General features: G+C 37.6%; 1 protein-coding gene across 3 annotated transcripts; it reads right to left on the bottom strand.

The window, feature by feature from the left end:
- Positions 1-1,712: 1,712 nt before the first annotated feature.
- GLRX3 (glutaredoxin 3) lies at positions 1,713-26,141 on the bottom strand. 3 transcript variants are annotated; one of them, XM_052798949.1, is made up of 11 exons: positions 26,028-26,141; positions 20,322-20,430; positions 17,257-17,331; positions 16,379-16,580; positions 9,637-9,809; positions 9,481-9,542; positions 6,691-6,748; positions 4,757-4,809; positions 3,614-3,653; positions 3,439-3,531; positions 1,713-1,987 (listed from the first exon to the last, which is right to left on the bottom strand). In XM_052798949.1, exons 1-11 carry the CDS (start codon positions 26,099-26,101, stop codon positions 1,937-1,939), a joined length of 990 nt encoding a protein of 329 aa, XP_052654909.1. In that variant the 5' UTR covers positions 26,102-26,141; the 3' UTR covers positions 1,713-1,936. The 3 variants fall into 3 exon arrangements, 2 of the variants coding, with proteins under 2 accessions (XP_052654909.1, XP_052654910.1); XR_008236894.1 differs by lacking the exon at positions 3,614-3,653 and having other exon boundaries at positions 26,028-26,116; XM_052798950.1 differs by lacking the exons at positions 1,713-1,987; positions 3,614-3,653 and having other exon boundaries at positions 3,438-3,531; positions 26,028-26,116.
- Positions 26,142-26,680: the final 539 nt, after the last annotated feature.

The raw sequence follows: 26,680 nt of genomic DNA, 5'->3' as shown, positions 1-26,680 counted from the left end.
CTATTGCAGAAGAAATAGCATTTTGTATTTAGTCTGGTTTTAATTAAAGCTTCTAACGCCTAATTTGACCACAGGGATGTTACTTTTTGGTATAATTTTTTTTTATTTTTCTTTAAATGAAGTAGGTTACGATTACTACTGACAACTGCCTGGATGCATTTGCAATTCACTTTGAGAGATTAATTAAGGCTTGTTTTCATGAGAGGGACAAGATTTTTTTATAGCAATTAAAATTAAAGTTATAAAGTATTTTATAGTAATTACTAAAATTATTCCTAGAAAATTGATTCTTGGACTGAATTAAATATCAGTCACTTTAAGAATTCTGCAACATGTATAAGTGCCTTCTTCAACCTTTACCAGTTTGGGACTAATTCCCATAACAGTCTTGCTTCAGGTTCCAGTGTATTTAGATTGTATTTAGAATTTAAGCAACAAAGCCCCAAACGTGCTTCCAAAACCTTACTTCTCAGCTGCTGCCTAAAACTTCGCACCACCTAACTCATCAGGCATCTCTTCTTCCAGGGACATTTTGAAGAGCACACGGTCAGTCCTGACCCCTCCTAACAAGAAAGCAACTCCTCAGAAGTTTCTGGCCACGAATCTTGAGCAGACACAGGTGTTTCTCTGCAAGCACAACCAACACAGAAATTAGCAAGGAAAAGGCTTTCGGCAATACCTCTCTGCTCAAAATGTATTACTGGTAAGGTTCAGGCACTTTTCTCCTCACCAGTACTTCATTTGCTGGGTTCCATAAAGGGAGCTTGCTCCTCTTCAGGTTCTAGACCTCTCTAAGAATATGGTGTCCTTGTCCTCTTTACTGTGCATAGCCAATGCACTCAAAACAGTTTTAACTAGTATTTCACAGCTAGAAGTCAGTAGCAGCTGGTATTGCTGTCACACACCACAGTATATACGTAGTTAACCAGAAATATTTCAGTATTTCACAGACACAAAAACACCTTCCAAAATAAAAACCTCATTAGTCTCAGCACTCATGCCAAGACCTCAAAAGACCTGAAAGTAAAAAAATGTTTCTCTTGAAGAGAAATACCCTCCTGCACATACTTGCAAGTACACCTCTCCTGTAGCTGGTTTGATGGTCAGCCCATTATTAGAGCCCATTATATTTCAGAGCATTACAGGTATTGAAAGAAGAATTAAAAACAAATTCAATCCTCTGAATAGAGAAGTGAAAGATTCAATATATTAACATGATTTAAATTGCCAAAGTCATAGCCCAGAAAGTAAACCTTTCCATCTAACTGAAGGAGCGCTGACAATACACCAAAGACTGGCCTAATCACTGTGTTTATTGGCTCCTTTCCACCATAATTTAAATATGTCCAAAAAGCTATGTTAAAATAGGTTGAACATCTGAAATTAACAATTACTGTACCTACTTAGATAATGAAGATGCATAGTATACAGCTGAAACTCATTAATAAAAACTTCCTAATGGTGCATTCGATTAAGGTTTCAATAGTGTTTTTCTCACTCACTAGACATGAAAACAATTATTAACAGTGACAGAAAATTATTCCATACCACAGAGGTATACCCATTAATATTCTCCTAATGAGAGCTGAGCCCCCCCCAAAAGATGTAATTTAGTCCTATATAGCACTGCAACAGATAGTGCTGTCATTACTAATTCTTAAACATCTAGATGCAATGAATACACAGAAAGAGTGTAATAACAAACCCAAAGCTCTTTAGCATTACATTTTAATTGAATTTGAAGATCTTGACATTTTTGTATCTTCAGTGGAAACACATTTTCATATGTAGCATGGTCTTGCAAAATACAGAGTACATAAGCTGTCTTTATTTACTCCTGATCAGTTCCACAAGGCTAAGTTGTATATTGCTCCAATACAATCTATAAATGAGTAATTGTTCAAAGTATTTCTGTTCCCATTGATGTCCTTTTCCATTAATTTTCTCCCTTCAGAATAGGCAACAATTCACCACTTTCCTTTAGTTCCTGTAAAGAAATATATACAGCAATTATTCTTTATGTACATTTTGTGATTATGCTAACAAGATTTCAACAGGGACAGTTTAGGGATAAGGAAATCAATTCACTGGCTATTAAGGGAATGCACTAGATGACCCACTAGAGGTCCCTCTTGACCAAGACACTGAAGTTCATAATGTTGTATTTAAATTCTATTTTGTGTCTATTTAATAAGAGAGGAAACTTACTTAGTTAAAAGATACACCTTCAAAAGAATTGGTTGTTGTCAACTTTACCCGGCAAATCCCATGGTATATCTCCTTCTAGATGTAATTTAGGATACATTGTAGGCATACACAAAATTTTACAACATCCAAAATGCCTTCCACTAAATGAAAAAATGACCATCCATTGATAAGATTGTTACTACCACACATTAAAATGAGACAGTAAGAGAGTTGTAGGAGTTCTAAATAAGACGTGCTTGCCCATATTATCTTGGTGACTTAAATTCAAATTATAAGGCTGTTAACTTACTCAAGAGCTAGATAACACCAGGAAATAGTTTTAAAATAACATGTTGTGGAGTATATATTCTTTTCCCACATCTCAAGAGAAACAACTGTCTCAATTTTATTACATGTTATGCTATATCATGGAATGCATTTTAAAATACTGACAACATTCATCTGCCCATACAAATTAGTCAGTGTGAAGTGAATACAGTCCAACAATGCAAACAGACAAATTACATTTAAATACCAGTGAGAGAAGTATTTCACAGCATCTCTGCAATGCCCAAGACTATACTTACTGATCACTGGAATAACCCACACACTTGTTAAATAAATAAAATTAAAGTAATCTATATAATTTAAGTAATACCAGTATTTTTAGAACTAAATGAGATTTATTGATTGTATCTTCCCAGGAGTTACAATGTCTGAGGAATTGGCTATAAAACATTCAGACAAGAATGGGCTCAAGAGTATTTGGGGTTTAGAACACTGTGCCTGCTCTGTTACAAAAATCAAAAACCACAGTTACAGATGCAGATCTATTTTTGTTGCTTCGGGGTCTGTTCAAACAACTACAATAAACCTTACTTTCTTCCAGGAATGAGACTGTTTGCTAGGAAGAAATGTCTCACCCACCTTATTTGAGAAAAGCAATGTCAGAAGTAAAACTAGGAAGAGAAACCTGTAAAAATGCACCCATGGGGTAAAAATGGTCTTTACAGTAGCAGTAACTGACTGCTGTCAAGAAAATACATTTCACTGCTAAATCTTGGCATATGAGAATGCTAGAGATTTAGAGCTCCTTTCAACTGTATGTTGAGCTAATAGAAGTCACAGTAAAAGCAACCAAGTCATTTGGTTTCAAGATCTAGGGCCGCTACACAGGAATTTCTGTATGTTATGGGCAGAACACATTTCTACAGTCAATTTACATCTCAAACAAGATTCTCCCATTCCTACCTTAACAATGTCCACCCCTCCAACAAGTTCACCTTTCACATATAATTGAGGATACGTTGGCCAGTTTGAATAGGTTTTTAATCCTTGCCGCACCTAAGAAAAATAATCTTATATGTAAACTTCAACTTCAGTAAAAGCAACAATGAAATCCGCAATGATGGAGAAGCTTAATTACCTCTTCATCTTCCAGTATGTCAAATGTCTCATAATCAACGCTAGGGGAAAAAAAAAAAAAACACACACAACAAAATCATCTACTGTGGAGTTTTGCAATCTAAGACCCTCAAAAATCAACACCTTATGTACCAAGAACTGTAATATAAAAAATGTCTAGTTTCATGGGAAACTCCTTATAATGCACATATTTAAAATGTATACCTTAGGCTCTGATTGGCAAAAATGTGTTCAAAGTAATTCCATTCCCTATTAGCTTAAACATTAAAAAACCCCACACCAAAAAAAACCCCACCACACACACATACTTCGGAAGTTTGGAATCAACCAGCTGCAGCTATTTCACCATCTTCATATACCACTTGCGTAAAAACACATAACCAAATTTGATTTCTGGTTGATTCATGTATGAGTTTTGGTATGCAATTCCTAGTATTCTAAGAACTAGCACTCTTCAATAACCAGCAAGTATGTAGATTCCTGCAAGTGAACTAGGGCCAGTGACAAGGAACAACGATTTGAGTTAACTGCTACTGATTTCCGAGTTGTGTATTGATATATAGTTATCTCAAAAAGCCCATTCTAACATCTAGTAATCAAGACAACTGCTTAACCTCTAACTAGCAGTACAAATAAAACAGGAGTTTATTCAAAGGAAGATAATACTAATCTCTCTCACTACAGAAAGAACTGCTTTGAAGAGGAAAACTGAGGCTAGATAACATGAGAGACTCCAAGATTAAGGAAACAGATCAAGAGGGATCTCTCTAAGACATGCTGCTTATCAGAGTGGAAGGATTTCTTTCATGTCAACAATCACAGAAAAAAAGAAAAAATTCACTGTTGCAATAAACTCCTCAATCCGAGCAAGACAATCACTACATGGTAGTGCTAAAGCAGTGTTAATATGTGACATGCCACATTTGACTTGGTATCAAATAAGCGTAGTAGTGATTTACACTATACGCTTTTACATAAAGATATTTTAAAATACTCTTGAACAAAGAAAATTATATTTGGGGAAGTCTTCCACTAGTATTTTCCAAACTCTTTATTTATAAAATGTAGTTTTTAAAACAGAACTGGCTTCCCAGATTCAATTTAAAACAAAAAAAAAAAAAAAACAGCCAAAACACTTACGTACCCAGTACTATTTATGATTTCTATAATTTGCTTGCTGAATCCACATTTTGCCATCTAGAATGCAAAACACACATATGTTAAAACATATATCTGCTATATTTAATCCACAAAATTCCCAGTCCTCAAGCTACACCAAAGCTATTACCAATTTATTGCTAGTGATGACCTTACTGGATGAGCAATACTGCTAATCCCTTTTTCATTCTTCTTTATATTCTTTGAGCTTTAAACAGTACTGAATGTCTCTTTCTTTACATACTCTGCTGAAATAGATGAAAACATTGAGAATATTAAACACTTTCCTCAGCTGTGGTATGAAATGATACAAGGTGAATCTGTTTTCCACGTTTGGCAATGCTATCTTGTAAACTAGTTAGGCTTGATTATTTTCTGAACATTCGAAAAGCCAAAGCTATAGGTATGATGGGTATAAATAGCTTATATGCATTTGTAAAATAGACATGTTTTGTTTTCAGACACACGCTACCCTTTACTTTCCATTCTGGAGAGAGTAGCAACCTATAGTCAACTGATAAATAGGTTGCATGTATGGCAACTCCCAACTGAAATTAGTAATTGAAAGTATCTACTGCAAACTCTTCATATTGACAGTGTAAGGACACAGAACACCCATCATTTTTTAGATATTGAATTTTTAATCTTCTTATTGGTGATTTCACTCCACCAGTAGCTCAAGCAAAATCAACGCGTGTTAAGCAACCTGCCCAAAGTCTTGCTTTTTATAGGCAAGACACAGGGTTTTATTAGAGATAAAGTGCATCTCTTTAGAAGACTAAGCCCATCTAGCTCATCACCACTGTTTCAGTGAGTCAGCATGACCCACAGGGTTCCAGTGGCTATGAAACGGCTTAGTAAAACAGCCTACAACACTCTTAAAAGTATCTGTTGTTAATACACAGAGAAGGCTTAGGCAACTAATGAGAAAATGAAATGGAAAGACAAGTCACATGAATGAGCTCAGTCCCCAACCTCTGTACCCTTTAAAAAAATACCATATAAACAACTCTCATAACATGCAGTCACTAACAACAATTATTGTTTAGGGTACACCACTCCAATGAAAAGTCTGAGTTAGGTGCCATTCAAGTGGTTTTGACGGGAAGAACTGCAGTGCCTTGCTGTTCAGAAGGGAATAATTTCTCCCTTGGCTACTCTGTTTGAGTATGCAACACAAAGCAATAGACTGACCTTTTCGTTTACAGTCATTTGTTATTATTTTAATCCTAACTGTTAGCAGTTGTCTGTCTTCAGTCACTACCTTCATTTCAGCAAGCAAGATAATTAAGTGCAGCTTAAAGACACCAGGCATAGACCATTCCACGCACATGAGAAAAAGTGGATTATTTATGGTATGTGGCATTATACTTTAGCCTTAAAAACATCTAGCAGCTTTTTTTAAATGCAGTTGTGAAAGCATAAAGTGAGAGAAATTAAAAAGGATAGGACACCCAATCCAATTAGGTCAACAGAGGGAAATTTCAAGCAACACGTATCCAGAGATAAAGTTTTGGGCAACACTCAAACTGTACTCCTCAAGTAGGCTAGCCATCGGGGCAAGCACTCAGAACATCAGAAGAAAATCCATTATCTGCAAAGACAATCAATAACTAAAACCAAAAGGACGTGAACAGTTCTTCCATTCATTCCTGAATTGTAGATCAATTGACAGATGTCACTGCAGGGCATCAAATTCCCTGATTTTTACCATAACACAGCTATTAGCATTTTAGCAATATATATCCATCAGGTAAAATAGGGACTGCTCTTCTCTGGCTTCTAGAAGCACCAAAGAAAAAGACAAATCTTCCCAGCACCATTAATTTTCATTAAGCAGGGAAAGCAAGGAAAAAAAGGTAATTGTCAGTGTTTAAAAAACTGTTTAAATATAACGTATTCTGCAACATTTAATCTTACCTGTTTGCTTCCCTTCATAAAAAGCATCACAGGAGCTTTGTTTATCAAGATTTTAAGCCTACAGAAGGCATAAAGAGACAGACATAAAACAGCTCAGTTATTATCCCAACCTTTGTTTCGACAGGAAAACAAAATGCAAAAGTGGAAAGATAGCACCTTACAGCTTTACCAAATACATTTAAAGCATTATTATAAGCAAGTCTATTCATTTAAATTGCTTACAGTAACTCTAGTGAAGGAATTTGAACCATCCTGTTACTTTTAGAGCAACAATTTACTTTTCTAGATTGACCTCTAAGTATCAAGCAGCAATAAGTTTAAAGAGAAACATCATTTTAGGATATTTTAAATACCATGCCTATATTTAGTGACATACTGCTTTTTTCCCATACTGAATATAATACTTGCCATTTCTTATTCTCCATGTGAGAATGCCTTTTGCAGAGTAAGAGCCATACCTATTGTCCATCAGTCATAAGATCTATGGACTTATGGACTAAGGACTAACGACTACTGAAATTCAGGAATAGGTCTGTTTTGCCTCACTGTGCCCTGCCCACTTCTGGTCTACCCACACGACCCTCAGACACTCCCCCTCTTTCTCTCTCCTTTTAGGAAAGGCTTTCTGTGACAATTAATGGAAAAAGTTAGCAAAGACTCCCGTCCAACAGTTGCCTGCTGAGGGCAAACTACCCTCTATAAAATGCATAACAGGTGGTCATTTTCTGTAAAAGGTCACTTTGAATGATTCGCACAATGCAAAAAGACTCTAGACTGGAGAATCCAGGGTCTTTGCAAAATAAAACTAAATGAAGTTTTGTTGGTGACCTACAGCCTTTGCATGTGTAAGCCTCAAAAGAATTTTTGCAAACAAGTTGTCTTTAGGGCAAAAAGCAACAGCAAAACTAACAGCTACAGCAAGGGTGAGCTACAGTAATGTGAGCTGGTTCCCCAGCTGTCAGATCTGTTTCATGAAACCAAGCTGATTTCCAGAGTTCATTTTCAAGGGTATTTTCAAGTGAAGACGCACAGCTAATTGGTGGAAAGAGATCAAACATTGAGTAAAGGAACATAATTTAGCATTAAATAGATTCTACTACTGATATCCCTTCATTCTATTAAGTCTTAGCATGTTTGACTAACTACCACATAGGGTTTTTCTTACAAGTGACTGGTAAGAGTGAATATAGTTTGAAAGATGTCAGTTGCTCAGAAGTTAAGTATGAGGTTAGCTACAAAGAAAAACTAATCTGTATCATGGAAAAAGAACTTCCCACTTGTCACCAGAAAAAACATGACAGACCTCAGCTAAACATCATGTGTTAACCCAAGAAACAAACACCTACTGAAAGACGAAGAACAAACAAGGCAACAAGAAGCTACTTGTGACTTATCTGGTAAATTTTTAGCCAGTTTTCCTTCAGGCCACTTCTACATCAAAATTTGATAAAATTAATAAAAACTTCACACACCTGTTCAAAAGATGATGATGATGCTCCTTTAGGAAGACATTTAGCTATACCAACAATTTTAATCTATTAAAACAGATTAGGTAAGCAGAGGACATTTCCCATTACCTTCTTTCCCCAAAATAATTAAGCAAAGCAAAAAAACTATGTATACATTGAATAAATTTGCAGCTTATGCAAGCTTGCAAAAAGGAAGGACGAGAGGAAACTTTCTAAAATAAGGTTTTCAAAGGCCATACTGAGACAATCACATCTTTACCTATAATTTAATCTCAAATTGCAAAAGGTAGTGATTGTTTTTTGTGGCCTTGGTGAAACAATTTACAAGTTACCCTACTAGAGTAACAAAAAATAAATGTCAGCCCACAGAACAAATTAAAAAGGAATTAGTAAATACACAGCTGTAGAAGTACGTCTACTTTATCACTATATTGAAATGGCTTGCATTAAATTATTTCTCCACTGTGCTGAGAAGGCCAAAGAACCAGAACCAGTCACATCTAGAGCACTGTAAAACTTGCGCTTACCATCCTCAGACAGCAAGTGGGAATCTATGCTAACATATTTGCCTTCAAGGTACAGGCCACCTTCTTGGTAAACCAGCCCCCCTTTGCATGTCTTAATGGCACTATTCACATAAAAACTAGAAAAAAAGTCACATCTACTAGCAACTTCTCAAACAGAACGACTTGTCAGATATCTGGAGCTTGACTGCCTGGGGCGCATCAGAATTTCAAACAAGTGAATCTTCAAATGGGAAGGTTAAAGGACGACAAATTGGTTTCTAGATATTACATCTGATTCAGGAAGCAACACACTTCCTACTGCTGCAGCATATATTCATTTTGCCAAGGTGAAAGAAAACAGGAACTGAAGGACATGAGTAATCAAGAAAAATGAGGAGACAAGCCTAGATGTTTTCTCCAGTGACATCATAGTTATGAAGTCTACACTAAATGAAGGTAACAAAAGCTACTAATATTTAAAAGATGATTTTCCCAGTTATCTTTAAAGAATAAATTCTTAAAAGAGAGGCAAGAAGGAATCTATATATTCCTGCTATAATTAAAAATTAAAAAACTACAAATACAATAAGAGTAAAGCCTACTGGAACAGTATAGCTTTATATTAAGTGATGCTTACTGTATAGAAAACAGACCATATTAAACAACTGCAGCTGTTCTGTAATTAAAGAAAATCTTGGCACACTTCTGATAAAGTCAAAGAACAGGAATTTATATAGGGGTTCCCCCTATATAAATGAACATACAGGAAACCTCAAAAATAGACACCCTTAAAATAATGACATAATACATCACACCTGTCCTCCAACTTCTGTGCCTTCGGACAGACTGTGTCCAGCTCTCCAGATGCCTCAAGCTCCTAGGGAGATTGGGGAGAAGAAAAATCAGATGTAAAAAGCAAGAAAAACATGCTTCTGACAACTAACAAGATTAAAAATGTCTCAGTTTCTAACCTTGACAATATCAAGTCCACCTATAAGCTCTCCAGCTACATACAGCTGAGGGTAAGTCGGCCAATTAGAATATGTTTTCAGACCCTGACGAACTTCTTCATCAGAAAAAATGTCAAAACTGCTAAATGAAATACCATGTTTGTTCAGTATCTCCACCATTTGTTTGCTGAAACCTGCAAACACAAAAAGAGGAATTACATATAATCTTAAACAAAGCATTCCCATGTCTGTATGAAACCTTATTCATTTTAAAAATGCAATTCTTCTAGATGGTAAGTTCAAAACAGCTCTAGTGTGTTATTCTTTACTCTGTAAAAATCCTCAAATATTATAAACAGGCAAAAAACATATTTATTACTACGATTACAAAACCAAAGTATATGGACAGCTTGGCAAGTCTGGTGCTTCTCTATTTAGAGAGCTACACAGCAAGTAACCTTCACATAAGAGTCTGTTGTTCCAACACACAATTAAAGCAAAGTTAAATGCATTCCCTTATTCTGCCTTTTCCAGCTCTTCTTCACTGAGCATTCACAAAGAATAAAAGCTTCTTAATGACCATAACAGCATCTTCAGTAGCTTTCATTTTATTCCTCTAATTGCACATCACTTTCTCTACCCCTGTCATTTCTTCCTCCAGCTACTACTGAACTTATCCTACACCAAATATGGATAAAGTTGACACACCAAGTGGCAACCAGGTTTTAAACACACTACTGTGCCACTAGTTTAACTTAGAAACTTGGCTTTTATAATGTTTTCTACTACTTTTGCTTTAAGATCACGTACTTTCCTACTTCATGGTAAAAGGCAGACTCCTTTTTATTTTTTAAAATCTTTATGTTCACATAAGTACTTAATATTATTTTACTACCCTTGTGACACTTTCATACCATGTTTTGTTTTCCTTTATGACAGATCTTCATTATGTCCTACTCTGACAACACTCTCTCAGCAGGATATTAAGCACTGAATATTATGATGTAAACATCCAGATTTTCTAAGTATATTATGTGGCCAAGCTGCGAAGAAAAGCTTCTCCCTTCTGTAACTAAGCACCTTTTTCCTAAGAAAATAGTCACATTATTTGTAAAAAGTTGCGTGTATGAAAATGTTAACATTATAGAATTTACAGTCCATAATCACCTGAATCTTCTTACACTAGAGGGAAACCCACATGAAATTTCACTTTCAAACAATTCTCCTTCAACTCTATTTTAAATTCACCATTCTCATTAAAGTGAAACATTGGTTTTTTTTTTTTAAAGAAGATAAATTGTTTTTTTAAATCATTAGTCTCTACAGAAACTCTTCAAAATCACTTTAAAAACCAAAACACACACATACACACCACCCACACCTAGGCTGTACCCTTTATGTCAACAAGTCCATTCTTTATGGAGTAACTTGAAAGGAAACCTTAGACTGATGTTCAAAGTCATCTTCATTCACTTAACACTGCCACTGATGCGGAAGCACAAACAGTCCTCCAGAGAAGACATCAGCCTACTGGATGTTTCACAGTGTGTTCCAGATATTTACTCCGTAAGAAAACAGATGAGGTCTGCTGCACCTTATGACACAAGGGAGCCAATGCCTTGACCTTTAGGACTGATGATCAAATCTTGATTCACAACTCCACTGTCCCTCCATAAGCTATTTGCTCTGCTATGAAAATTATGCTCATCAGGAAAAAACACTAAGTACGTTGCAACACCTTGAAAGATTTTGGAGTTTTGCTTCATTTCTAACACATGGTCTTTATCCTACAGTATTTCAACACCTGCCACTGTTGTTTGCATGCACATCCCTTCTAAGGAAGTAGAAGCCTCCTAGACAACACTATCATATGGTTTGCAAAAATGATCCATGAGAATTTGTCCATAAATCAGTGTGATAATAACGTGCGTTTTATATCATTGCCAACTCATTCTGTTTTGGATTCAAATGCCCTTGCAATCCTACCAATTCCCTCAAAGAATTCCAACAAATGCTGTGCAGACAAATGAAAACCTCTATACAAATATTAAAAATAAAAAAAAAAAAAAAGGAAAGACAATGCTTAAAGGCTTTAATAAAGGAATAGAAAAATAAAGACGCTTTAAATGGGAAAAAGAATCAAAGTGCCATAGAAGAATAACCTTTGATTTCAGCTTGCAAGACCACCTATTAGTTTTTGAAATATGGATTTTTACTACAGCTTTCTGCGCTTTTCATGACCTGCAATTTATTGAGATATGAAGTAGCAGTATTTATATGTACAGCATCTAAGTTGCTTTTCTTTCTACAACTGAAGTGTTAAGTTCATGTACAGCCTGAAGTAAAACACAGATTCTGAAATTTTTCATACATCTGGGAGTTCATTAGTAAACAGCTAAAGGCTGATTGCTGATGGTTATTCCATCACCAATATATTAACTCATTTCTACTGTAAGGAACTGGGGAAAAAAAAGCTTTATTTTAGCTGTAGGCAATTACATGCAAACTAGAAAGATTGATTGGTTGTGTTTCATTTTGAAGGGTTATGGTAGCAGTCTGGAAGTGTTATGCTTAGGGATAAAGTGCCAGAACAGCTTTACTTTCATAACAAAAGATTTAGGTTGAATTTCTGAAGAAATGCCATATATGCATTACAAGGAATAATTAAACTGCTAACAAAATGTTTTAAGCAGTTATCTAGATGATCACAAATGCCACTCCAGATTCTACACCAATAAAAACACCCTAAATAAATTACGGTATTGATGAAGCAAATAAACAAATACTGCCACAGTCCAAATGAATTCACTGAAATAATACAATGTACATAGTACCCACATACAATTGCCAGTAAACACATAGCCAAGGGCACAAACCTTACTTTACACATGCTTAGCTAGCTTTTCCAATGAAGAAATTACGAACTACAAGATTATCCCAAAATACACTGCTGGATAGGGTTCCCTCTACTTGCCAACTGCACTGAAGTCTTGAGTGCAAGACTATTATTTGTATCAAAATAGGTACAATTCAAAAGTATCTTCACCTTTAAACAAGCATGGCTCCTTTTAGTTAATTTTATTTCTATTACTCCTACTACTGTTATAACAGATCCATATCATCTTTGACAAAATGTTAAAATTACCTCTACCTTGAAAAAGACTGTCTATTCTAGGAAATTTAATGGACCCAACTTACTAACATCACCCAACTATTGCCAGAAACTACCACAGCAGTCTAAAGCAGGCACAGTATTTAACTGCAAAATTAAAAGCTGTAAGTTCAGATTATTTCATGTGTTGCACTACATTTCAATACTTCCAACGTACCTCTATTTAGGTAAGTACCTCCTGTGCATTTTTCATGGGGTACCAAGGATCAACTGTAAGAACTGAAAGCTTGAAGAAGTATCTACTTTATCTATTAAGACATGCAAATGAACCTGTATTATACTTTTAAACTCAATATGGAAAGCAACTTATGATGAAGTACCTAACTATCCTAAACCTTGATGCCTCGATGTCTTTTTTTGTTTGTGTTTTTTGTGGGTTTTTTTTGTTTGTTTGTTTGTTTTTTCCAAATAGCCTCACAATGCTCTCCCATCAAAAATTCAAACACATAAGAAACAGTAAAGGGTCTTTTCTCTACGTAACTTTAAAATCTGCCCAGTGTTCTGCCCAATGCCCTTTAGAAAGCCAGCTCTCTACTGAACACCTGCAGAAATCCAAAGGAGAAACGGTGTGCCAGTGCCATAAACTGATCACGCCGACACAGAGACTGACTCGGGTGTAACAGAGAACCTGGGCACACAAGCAGTGCAGGGGAGACTCACCACTGCCTGCACAACACCTTTGAGCTCACCACAGACATAGCAAGAACCATGCTCTGCTCCTACAGCTTGCCACACACCTGCCAAACAACTCACAGCGCAAGCACAGCAGGTTCACTAACAATAGTGCCACATTAGCATCCAACACAATTAAACTTAAAGCACATGTATCTGAATAACCTAAACTGTAGACACTTCAAATGCACTCATAAATATCAGGAGCTCATCAGAGTGGTGCTCTATTACATACAGGTAGACTTGCCGAGTCTACTTCTGAATAAGCCAAAATTTCCATTCCTGCAAAATTATCTATAAATTCCTATGATGGTATGTAACTTTCACACACCTATAACTGTACTATTACATAATACAAATACAGAATTATCTATACATAAATAAATGGAACTTCATCAGCTCTTTGTAGGAGCAAATGCCTATGCACAAACTGCTAGAATCCCAACCTAATACACAACAGCACAATGAATGTGGAAGTTCTGAAATCTGTGGTTATTTCTGAAACCATTTCTACCAAAGTGATTCTGGGACCTGTTAGTGCATTGAAATGAAACAGCCACCTCGAAATTAGAAAGGGAAAAAGAAGGAGAAAAATAGAGTGTGCAGGTACCAACACAGTAGAAGCCCAATACAGTATGTGAAGCCTCAGTACATACAGGATCTTGCACTTCCTCTCGTATTTCTGTAACCCTTTCACAGCAACACCTGAAAAAGCAGATTGTAAAATGGCATGCAAATATTTTAAAAGCAGCTGAAAGTACACTTAGGTACAGAAGGCAGAGGCAATAAGAAAAGCTGCACACAAGCTGTAAGCAAGTGCAACCTGAAGTAGCCTGGACCAAGTTACAAGACTCCTCTCACTCTGCCAAGGCAGGATTACCCTCTACAGCAAATGGCCCAGATTGACATATATGTTTGACATGCTTTAACCACTGCTTCTCTTTCAAATATTGTTTCATGACTTTTACATATAAACCTTCCTTCTCGAAAAGGGCAGCACATACTAAACTCCCTCCAATTAACAGCACTTGACAGCAGACTCTCCTCCCTTCCTGCCCCATATACACAATATCAGTCCAAAGCTGCTATTTGTAATTCAATCCAGACAGGCCCACCCAGCAGCTTCACCACTGTTACCACTCCACTCAGCTCCCTCATTTATCAAGCATTGGTCCTGACACAAAACCACCTGAAGTTAATGAAAACACTCTTATTTACCCTATGGACCCAAATCCTCAATTTCAATAACCAGAACTATATAGAACTGCGTAAATAGCTCTCCTGTAATAGTATGCCTTCCCAGATAAAATGCAAATTAGCAGAGGCTGTTTGGCAAGTCACATACCACAAATCTGCATTATTCTCACGTCACCAAATCAATGTGTTCCATATCTTTATCCTTCCCTTTCCCCCCTTTTAACAGCACATGGTGATATGACAATTTGAATCCTTCCAGGTTAACATAAAGGGGCAAAACACATAAAATCAGGTTTTTTTAGGTCCTTTTATAATATTTCATCCATTTTCCTTTACATAGTTCTGCACTCAGTTACTTTTGGAAACTTCCTGGACACAGTTCAATAGAAAGCACAAAAAGCAGCTACATGGGGATGTCTGCCCTTGAAACTGTTAACTGGATTTAATACTTAAAACCGTGGCAAGATCTTCCACGGCTGGAAGATCAGCAGTGCATGCACACCACAAGGATATTTGGCAATTATGTGAATATAGCATCAATAAATCACCACACCACACCCAACAGTTCAAACCAAGCATTTGTGGACTCCTGACTAGACACGAGAAGCACTGCTCTGTCTCTGGGATGCACCTGCTGAGCCCTTACCAGAAGGGGTCAAAAAGAATAGTTCCACAAGTCCTCATTTCCTTCCTCAAAGTGTTTTAAACACATTTAGTTCACATGCATCTCTGTCACGATAGAGAAACATTTATGAGGAATCTTTCAAGCCTGTGCATGCTACTGTAATTCATGCACAGATGGACAAAACAAGTATTTTCATTATTTGTTTTTAGACACAAATAACTGACGTTTTGCATCACAATTTAACTTTTTGAGCAGTTCTCTCTTTACTGGTTGCATAAATATATGCCACGGGCCTTTCTTCAGGAGCTTGGCTGTAAGGAGTTAGCTATTGCTAGTTCTTTTCTTATTCTCCTGTTATGTTTCACAATTCCTTCATCTCTTTGGCCCAGTAATGTAGCTGATATGATTTGCCCCACAGGATACATGTTTGCTTAGCAAAGAAATCAGTGCAACTTCTTGAGACTGCAGGAGCAGAAGGATGGCAGCTTCATAGTACTTACAAATTTTGCCTTTTAATATTTGTTCATGTGCTTTCCATATAGATCATCACTTCAAGTTAGTTATGAACCAACCACTCTAAACAGTGAGCAAGAGTTAAGAGAACTAGGTTTAAGAAAAGGCATTTCCACTGTAGCAGAAACACATGCTACTTGGTCTTTAAATTTTACCAGCTGGGATAGTTTTATTTTCTTTTTCCAAATGGCAACAGTGATCCCAGATGTTAGGCAATTCTTGTTATTCCTTGAATTGAAACATTCTCTTCAGACCATTTTACATTTTCAATGTGTGTAACTTGATGCACAAAATATGTCAGGAATAAACACTGAGCTACCTCGGGAAAAGTGTCCTAGTTCAAGGATAACATTGCACATCACATATTCTTTAGAAAGCCCCTAATCTCTGCAATTCCATTTCCAAAATTTAACTAAGAGAACAGCAATTCTCTAGCTGCTTATAAGCAATATGAAAATACTTTCATTGATACTTCCAGGTATACAAGATACTGTTGGGATGTATCTTCCCAAAATTGCGTAAATCTGACAACTAGCCCAAAGCAAGTGCTGTCACATTGAACATGAACTTCAGAAAATGCTTACCACAGCGAGGTTCTTTTGGAGACCCTTTCATAAATAGCATGCAAGGGGCAGCATTGACAAGTTTCTTTAGACGCACATTAAGATCTTCTTTTACGCTGTCATTAGAGCCAGCAGAAACGGAACTGCTGGACGCATGGCGCTGCACTTTTTTGGTCAGCTCTGGGGCATGGGCACCATCTAATCTGTCAACTTTCTGAGAATTCTAAGAAAACCAAAACACAGGCTCGTGTTACAGGATTAAATTCAGAATTTGTACTGTAATAAAAAAAATAGTAAAACCACCATATAAAGTATAGATTTTCAGATGCAGGGTGGATTAGCGTATTGATCTTTTGGCCAGTCTTTAGTTCCAAGACTCATACCATTCTGTTGGCTGGCTACCATTAATGCTAGCAAATTTGCTATTAGAAGAATTTATTAAAGAAAATATTTTGAATTTTATTATCACAGGCAAACGTGACCCAGACGGACTTGTCATTTCCACCAAAAGATTATTTACTTGGGGTTTTGCCATGTTGTAGAACTATGGCTAGACAAGGAAACATTACTGAAATTTTTTTGACCCAATACAAGGTAGGACAACTAAAATATAAACTATGTAAGGATCCCAAAGCAATTAAGGAAGCTCTGAAATATTACGTATAAAGTGTAAGAACCATTTCTATCTACTTTTTCAGGTTCCACTGGATAGACTTAAATGTAAGAACCATTTCTATCTACTTTTTTAGGTTCCACTGGATAGACTTAAATCAGATACATAAGTGTTTCTTCACTGAGAAAGTACTTAAGGTTCTGCTCTTCTGGTAGCAGTATTAAAAAAGTATACGTATTAAGAGTCCACATGGAATCCATTTTCTCTTAAATCCATTTTCTCTTACCTTAAAGAATAAGAACGTTGGAACAGAACTAATTCCGTATTTTTCAGATACTTCAGGCACAGCTTCAGCTTCCAGCTAAAAAAAACAAAAAAAAAACCAAACAAAAAAAACCCAGAGAAAAAGATTATTTTCATAATCTTCTTTAAAGTTTGACTGTGGATGTAAATCCTGTCTAGAATGTTCTTCTAGGCATTTTATACATTTAAAAAGGATTTGACGCAGAAGTTTGTGACACATTTGCATTTAAATGAGACTCACTGGGTTGGCGTGTCATCCACTGAGCCTACACAGTGTCAAAACAGGTTCAGAGGTTTTTATTTTGTTGCACATTTCAAAAGATGCCCGGAGGCTGCGAATAAAATTTTTGGTGCACTAGTGACCTAGTAAATTTTCAATCATATGCAGCTACTACTATATTGAAATCCATAAATCATTGACCCCAGTTATGTCATGATTACAGTGCTTATTTTCTGCCCACAGCAATTCTTGCTGTTTGCTCTATTGACTAATTTCAAGGGGCAGTACATCATGACTGACATTTGCAGCCTTCTGCAAATTATGAAGAAAAAAGGAGTGTTTCTTCAATAAGCTATTGATGTCTACTAAATTTTATTTTTAACTCCTGCAAGGCTACCAAGTATTGAGTGGAAAGCTTGTTGAGACTATTGGTTCTAATTTTATTCAGCATTCAAATGCATACCTTGAAATTATATAGTGTAGTAATTTGTCAAGAAAATATATCTTTTAATTAACTCAAATTTGTTATTTTCTGTGCATAGGCTAAAAGCTTACTTGAGTGACAGAAGATCTAGTACAAGGCTGTTTAAGACACTAGCTCTGCAACAACTGCAGTTAATGGTTAAAAAAGTGGTAATAGATCTAAGTGTTTCAAACAGAAAACTGCAATCCAGTGCACAGAAGAAAAAGCCTTTCAAATTCTTATTCCACAAACTATACAGTGAATGAACAAGCATCGAGAGAGCTACTTAACAGTTTGCTCCTGCCCGTGTCTGGCCATCCTTATGCATTTTAGAAAATACCGTGATTGTTCTCACTATTAACCAAAATGTAGTGAACCTCTGAATACTGTAGTATTACAGCATGTTTTGATTTGCTCCAGCTATATAGGCTCTTAATGAACTCACTAAATACAGAAGCAGCCCAGCAGACTAAGTTAAAACTGAGAGTCCAAGCTTCACCTCTACTTCTGTAAATCAACGCTCCAACAGGATCAACTGAGAAACTAAAGCTATAAATTGAAAACTGTAAATAGATTCCAATTACCTATTCTCTTTCAAGTGGCAAATGATTAAATGACTTCTCCCTATAATATTAATTTTCTTTTCCACTAAAATTTCCTACTTACTTGGATACTTAAGTTCCACTCTGGTGAGGTTCACACATACTGAACAGATTTAATTTCATATTTCAGTAACTTGCTCTTATTGGTACAACTTTCCAAAACATTGTTTCTAGCTGTTTCTGGATACAGACACATTTTAACCAAGCCAAGGATCTTAGAGTTAGGCTATGCAACAACTAAAATGAGAAACTACATTCAGAAAGACTTCAAGATTTATTGACAGTTTTGAAGTTCATTTCATTATTACTTAGATCTATTCTAGAATGTAACTTTATGATTTGCAAGGCAGTACACTACTCTTGGTCAGTCCTCTGTAACCATCTGATGAGTTAACAGGTTCTTCCCAATTAAAAGCCAGACTGCCTATGCTGGAATACAGACCAAAATCCCACAAAGAAGCTTCCAAAATCAAATACATTCCCCATGAGGATCTTCCCCCCCCCCCCCCCCAAAAAAAATTCTATCAGGAAAATTCACCCAAGTCTTTCAGTAGCTTATTTTCTCTAAACAAGTACACCAGTAATATTGGGAGGAGGGGGTGGGGCAAATGAGGTGCCATTATCTTAGTTCTGCAACACTTGATCACTTTGGAACCTTGTTATTAAAAAATAAGTTACAGCTGAATAATAAACCTTATAAATAAGTAATATATGAATACGAATAATAAAGAGGCAACTGAGAGTTTTCAAACTTTCTTGGGTGTACTAAAAGCTATAGCAACTCTATATAAATACAAGCATCTTGAATTTTCAAAACGTTGAAAATTGGTCTTTTGAAGCTCTAAGCAATAAAATACTACCATTAACATAGTTCTGCCCTTATGTTTAACAGAAATACCAACTGAGAGAGGAATCATTGAAAAAAAAACAAACACAAAACCTAAAGGCTGTTAAGAAATCAAATTAAAACACTCACACACAGCTGGCTGCTCCATTACTCCCTGCCCTCATAATCACAGAGGTGTCTCATTAACAAGAGAAAGTTGTTTTAAAATGAACAGCACATTGATGAAATGCATTCATTTTTCCCTCCACACTGGCTCCCTTACTAGGATGTGAAGCTGATCTCACAAATATATAGCATCTCATTTGTGTTTATACCATCCAGCACTATATGACTGTCATCTTAGAGTGACAATGTTGCACAGACTTAAATTTACCTTCCTTTAAACTTGATGAAGATTACTGTTCATCTTTAAGATCAGACAGAAAATCTCTATGAATTCTGAGATCTATTTAGTTAACAAACAACATCACGGGAACAAATGAAATCTCCAGCACACTTGAAAATAACAGTGTTGCCAAATTAATCTCAAATCCAGCGATAAAAATCACGCTTTAAAAATATCGCTATCTACAGAACTGAAGGACTGAGACACTGCAAGCACAGAGAATTTTAAAAGACTATTTGCTAGGTGGAGTAGCTAGTGGAAAAAAATCCTTCATTGTTATCTTAGGAGACTGATTTTTTTTTTTTTCCTTTAAACAGCATGATAAAATTAAAGTATTATTTAAGCTTGCAATACCAAGTTTGGAAAGATGAACCTAGAACTTTCATTCCACAGACTTTTGATGCCTCTTTTGCATATGTTCAACTCACATCTTCAAACATGAAGCCATAAAGGAATTTCAAAAATAACTTTACCCATATTTTGTAATAATGGCTCTTCTCTGTTTAAAACAAGCTCAACTGCTTGACTTACCTTCACAAATGTAACCTGCGTGTGTTCCTTTGCTAGTGCTGCCATAACTTCATTCATTTGAGCACACTGAGGAGCCCATGGTGCCCAGAAGTGGACAACTACAAGGGACCTATTAAAAACAAAAAAAAGTAACAGCATTTACTTTTAAAAAAGAATCATGCAATATAAAAGTTTGATACGCCATGCCAAAAAAAACCCCACAAACAAAAACATACGCAAAAACCACCACCACCACCCACACCACATTCCTGAGAAAAAAGAAAATCAAACAAGTGAAACCAGGAACACTTTCTTATGACTTGCACAGAGGAGTACTTCAATGCTTTTTCAGGAAACATTCCAAAACCCAACCAGCACTGTTAAGGTAATGCAATACAAAGAAAAACGTCATCCTGTATTTTGATAGTAAAAGGTCATCCCATATGAATGTCGGACAGGAAGCAGAACAAGCAGAAACACTAAAGATCAAGTCATACAATACAGGATGCAGATTTCGCAGCACCTGTAGGCCAAGCAGTCAGAATCGCTCCTGGGCATCCCGCATTTCTTCCCAGGCAAGCCTTCTATCTTCAGAAGCTCTGGGAGCAACAGAGCTCAGCAGCTTCATGCTAGAAGCTGCACCATTGCTTTTCTCCTCTCAGTGCCACTATTGCCTCTTTACTACTTATGCAGGAAATAAGGTAGCAACTTTGCAAGTCTACTGGGACTTTTCTAAAAATACAGTATTCTTATGCTGAAACGTTATTTTCTGCTTTTATTAGCTTCAACTTCTTCCAGCTTCAATAAGGTTCCCTTGAAGGTTTGGTATTGATTATACACAGTATTTAAAGATGAGAAGTCACATACGTGAACAGAAATCCCATCAAGCTGGGTACCATGAGATAGTTCTCCTGAGCTTAAACACACACACTGTGATGACAACAGTGACAAGATATTTGCATCTGATTTTCCATTCCATTTTTCAGGTTTGCTGAAGTCAAAACCACTAGATAATAGGGGATAAAGAATAAAAGACATATAATGTACTACTTTTGTCTACTTAGAGATACAGAAATCAAGTCAACCATACCACAGAAGCCATTTAGTGTCTTTTAGTACTAAATAATGGAAGTTCATTATAAATTTTAATAGCTATGCGGGCAGTACGACATTCCTATTGGAACAGTTAACAGCTGTGTTATCTGACCACATACGCTGAATACAGCACTAAACTCAATTCAGACACAGAACTTTAAAATTCATAAACCTGATTTTCCAAAGCAATTATAGGAAGCTTTGGTAGAAATATAATAGGATAACCTCTTTTTATTTTTCATCATGCCATCAGTCAGAGTGTGGTTCTGCTTCAAAAGCCGATTAAAACTGGCAAAGTTTACAGGCTAGTAAAAACTTAAATTACAGAACAACAAGGCAGTTCTGCTCTGCAAGTGCCAGCCTTGCAAATTTAGACCTGAGCTCAGGAACAGTTCAAGACATCTTCTCCAGGGCTGTCACCTGTATAGATTCTTCCAACGCTCCTGTACACAAGTCATCAACAGCAATGATCCCAAAGGCAAACCATCTCTCTAATTACAACAAAATAGCTGTAAGGCTTCTTTGGACTCATTTCACTGCTCACAATTGACACCAGCATTTAAACCCCGGTAAAGGCCCATTTAAGTGATTTACTCTTTACGTATAGATGGGATTTGATATGGACTCCTTGAGAAACCTGAGACCACGTGTCATGGCAAAACTCTGTTTCAGCACGTAAACTTTCATAGCAATGCTCTTTGTGGAGCCCAGCTACAGGGCAAATGAAGAGGCAGATTACAGCACAGGTAGCTTCGTGCAGGAGCTTTATCTGCCCTCATAGCAGATAGGTCTTCCGAACTTTACTACAGCTGTCAGCTCACGCAGATACATTTTAATTATGACTTCTGAGCCAACGGGGACAAGCACTTCACATCATGCTGCAACCAACATTTTTTGCCACAAAGTAATGAGGTGAAAATAATTAGGTAGGTTGGGAGACGTGGAAGTCATTTATATGTATGAGAACACCCAGTCACAACAGACAGAAAATTCTAAAATGAAAAAAACAGCAGCAGTTCAATATTTCAGAAAACAGACCAAGCTCTGATGCAGAGAGTAATCAAGAGTTTTGCTCCAGGATTGGTTTTCCGGTACTTGTTCATCACATCCTACACATGAAATATCAATTTTGAGACCTCCTCCAATATCATTCTTTATATATGCACTGTTTACTGACACTGTTAAGAGCTCAAAGAAGTTGTTACAAATGGATCAAGGATGAACAAAATTTTTTTTTTTTTGTAAATCAAGTTTTGTGATGTTACCTTAGTCTTCACAAAACAGGCTACTCTACTTTGACCTATTACAGCTTTTGCAATTAAAGAGAATGAAGTTGTCAAGCTGTCATTGCAACTGCACAATGCCTGTATATTTAAAAAAATATTTTTTTACATCTGTTAGACTACAAGTAGGACAAGAGAATGCTTCCACTGGCTAAAAACAAATAGTGGAAGAAAAGAGAACAGAGAACATAAAAGTAGTATAGTGGCTACCCATCAGGCCAAAGCACTAACAACTAACTTGATACACTTTCCTTCCATTAACTGAACGCAGGAATGCATACTCTTCCCCTGCTACCAAGAAGCATTTCACAAGTGCTCAATTTAATTTAGTGTGCATAGCGGGACACATCTGATCACATGAATGTCAGCTCATGACAAGTAGAGGAGGAATAAGCACATGGTTATTTAATCCTCATTCCATCAGAGCCTGTTCTTTCCTTACCAACATATAGCTGCGATGCACTTAATTTTTATCTTCATGAAGAACATACTTTAATTTGCACCAAGGGTTTGGGGGTTGGGGGGTTGACAAATTCATTCACAGAACAAGTCTAATTTTGCAATTAGACTGCCCTGTTGGTATCTGAGCACTTCAAATTAGGCTTGAAAAATAGCAAGAGTAATTCAAAACATTAAGAAAATAGAGAGTCAGTAAAATGAAGCACATAAGTGATTCTAAAGAAAGTATTTCTTACATTCAACCAATATATTTCTAAAATCTCTACTATTATCTATAAATGAGGATTGTGACAAAAAGCTTATGACAAGTCCCAAAGTTTCTCTTCCTGTATCATATTTCACATTTTGGAGGAAAAGCTCTGGGCCCAAAAATAAAATTAACTTTCTTTAATACAACTTTTTTAAACTTTAGTAGCAGAAAAAACATCAGAAGGCCATATCATACAATTTCTGCAGAGATACTAAAAGCCCAAGGTCTTGTTTCTATAGTGTATTAAAAAAAAAAAAATTGGTTGAGACAGACTCACAAAGTAGACCTTTAAAACAAAGAGTCTATTGACTGTAGAACCAAATAGCAAGACATTCTCTGCTAGAGATATGCAGAAAATAATTACTCTGTAGATGACCCTCCATTTGGGCCAAGACACAAGTATTTTGTAAGCATGAAGATATTGGCTCAGTTCATCTTTTGCAACTGTACAATCTAGGTTCATTTTGAAAAAAAAAACCAACTTGAAATTTACACTTGTTCTATAACACAAAGCTTACTAATAACTTGGTGTCAGAAAGATTCATTTTCTGAAACAAGAACTATGAAATTAAGTGTCAGCATAAAATGCTGGCAGTTGCAGCTGACTAGTGGTAATTCTGTGTGGAAAAATCAGGAAGCCCATTTGAAAAAATAAAATTAGCAGTAAAATAGCATTAGGCCTAGCCTTAAAAATTCAGCACTTTTTTTTTCTTAAGGTTTATCTTTCAAGAGAAAAATACTTCCTTGAAGAAACTTTCTCCTTTCCCACTTTACTAAGTGAATGTTTAAAACTACTTTTTTTTTTTTTTACATCATTGATTTTCAAATACATTTGATAATCTAAATATAGAAGGTACCTGAAGTCAGCCAATGGGTATTTTTAAACTTCTACAACCATCCAGAAACAGGGAGATCATTAAAAAAGAAAAAAAAAAATCTATTATTTGAGGGATTTGTTATGCTCTGTGAGTGCACGTTTGTTTGGTTTCTTAGCAGTAACAAAACCCAAAGCCAAACATTTTGAAATGAAGTAGAGGAAGGGAGTTATCTGTGCTATCAATTCATCTTGGGACCAAAAAAATACGCATAAAACAATCAAGTCCATTAAAGAGAAAACCGAATCACGTTCTGTGGACAAAGGGAATGAGAGAATTACTGAGGGTTTTGTTGAAAATAACTTCAAAATATTGTATTTGTTCCTGAAGCCATTTTCATTTCAGTACGCCTCAGGGAGTGTGAGAGTGTGACTTTCCTCTGGGATGTCCTCACACAACAATTCAGTTGAAGAATAATTCCAGAAGAGAAAACTGAAAGTCATGGAGCAAGTTTCAAAGAATCTAATTTTTTCTTCCTATAATCAAAATTTTTCCATGTTTCCTTATGTTGTCTTTACGAATGTGAAGCTGGTAGTTTCATCATCCTTTTTAAAGCACTCATTTAATCAGTTTTCTCTCCTTATTCACTTAAGGGCCACTTGCTAATGCAACAGTTAAACAATGTGGAAATGTCTTTGACCCAGCCCCTTATTTTAATGTGCCTTACAAGACCTAGTTAAACACACACTCAACTAGTGGATTAAAAGATAGAATAATAGTTACTACACCTCTGATTCAACAAGACAAACAAGCAAATTTCATAACCAAATCTCTCTCTCTTCAGTAAGGCACTTGAGTACCTGTTCACCTTTAATTACAGTAGTAGCTATTGCAACTCTTTCCTACCAAAGCAGAACACATGCACAATTTTCCCCTGCACGACCAGCACCCAAGGCTTCCAACACCAGACCAAAAGCCACAGCCCAGTGGCTACAGAGAATCAGTGGTCCATGCTGAGATACACCAATGGAAAGAGAGCCCTGTTACGTGTTAGCAGCGTGTAAAACCAGATTAATGAGAAACCAGCCCTGTTGCACGAAAGATGAACCACTTAGTTTCGCACTGTTTCTCAATAAACAACCTAAAGCTGCTGTTTTCACTGGAAATGTTGCACACTAATTGTTTGTTCTGTTGACACCTTAGGGCTCGGGAGAAACATAAAATCCTTAGGTTGCATGCAAATTCTGTTTTGCATAATTTTCCTGCCAATCTGCCCATTTAGGCCTCCCGTCCCCTACAGAAGGTTTTGCAGCTGCAGCAGTCCTCCCCGTCCGAACGCCCAAGCTCCCCTACGGCCTCATAAGCTGCACCTGAGGAAACGGGTGCTTAAAAAGCAGTCTCTCAAGAAGCAAACCCCAAGTCCTTCTCCGGCCTGCGGGGTGGTTGGGTTTTTTTTTTTTTATGTCCCCGCGAAGGTTTTACCCAGCCCTGAGGCAGCACCGGGCCCGTTTCCCTCAGCAGACACCGGCCTTTCACGAAACTCGCGCCAAACGCCCGAAGCCGACCGCGGGGGGGTCGGGAGGGGTGGGGGAAGACCGGGACAAAAATCCAAAAGCGCCCTTTTTCCCGCAGGGCCTGAGGTTTCGGGACCCGCTGCAGTCACCCGGCGGGAAGCCCACGCTCTCTCGGGGAGCAGGGCAGTGGGAAGGCAGTCGCTGCAGGCGGCGAGGCCAGCCTTTCCAGTCAGGAAAAGCCTCTCCGGCGGCGGGCCCCGCTCCCTCAGCGCCCGGCGGGCCGTACCCCGTCCACTCCCACCCACCCTCACCTGTCCTTCTGCTGCAGCAGCTGCTGGAACTGCTCGACGGAACCCGCCGCCGCTACCTCCCCCACCGCCGCCATGACCGGACCGCCGCCGCCACCACAGGAAGGTGGGGGGGGAAAGGCGCCGGGTCACGTGGGGGAGGCCCCCGCGCATGCGCCACAGCGGCCGCGCCTCCAGCGCATGCGCAGCCCGCCCGCGCAGGCGCAACGGCGGTCCGGGAGCGGCGGGCGGGAAGCGGCAGCCATGCTGGGCCGGGCCGGGCCGGGCCGGGCCGGGCAATCCCCGGTCAGCGCAGGAGGCGGCAAGAAGGGAATCGCTGTTCGGTTTTACTCCATCTGGTTGCTATTCAGCCCTCTGAGGGGAGGGTGTTTTGTAGGCTGTGGAGGCCTCTTCCCCCACCCCGTCGCAGCCTTCGGTCCCACTGAGAAATAACGGTGCGGGTTCGTGAACGTAAATCTGAAGTTAATAGGCTCGTATGCAGTAATGAAGGCGTTTTGTTAATGAGGCCGGTGGTTCCATTATCCACACCTGCTGCACTCGGTAATGGCTCTACGCGGCCGTGACCTGTTGCTGGTGGCATCGGCGGAAAGCAAAACCTTCGACTGCTTTGTCGTCTGTGAACGAGGAGAACAGCCCCGAATTTGCGTGTCTCAGGT

The sequence above is a fragment of the Harpia harpyja genome, chromosome 10 (assembly GCF_026419915.1).
Source record: "Harpia harpyja isolate bHarHar1 chromosome 10, bHarHar1 primary haplotype, whole genome shotgun sequence".
NCBI lineage: Eukaryota > Metazoa > Chordata > Aves > Accipitriformes > Accipitridae > Harpia > Harpia harpyja.
This window is presented reverse-complemented; position numbering and strand designations above follow the sequence as displayed.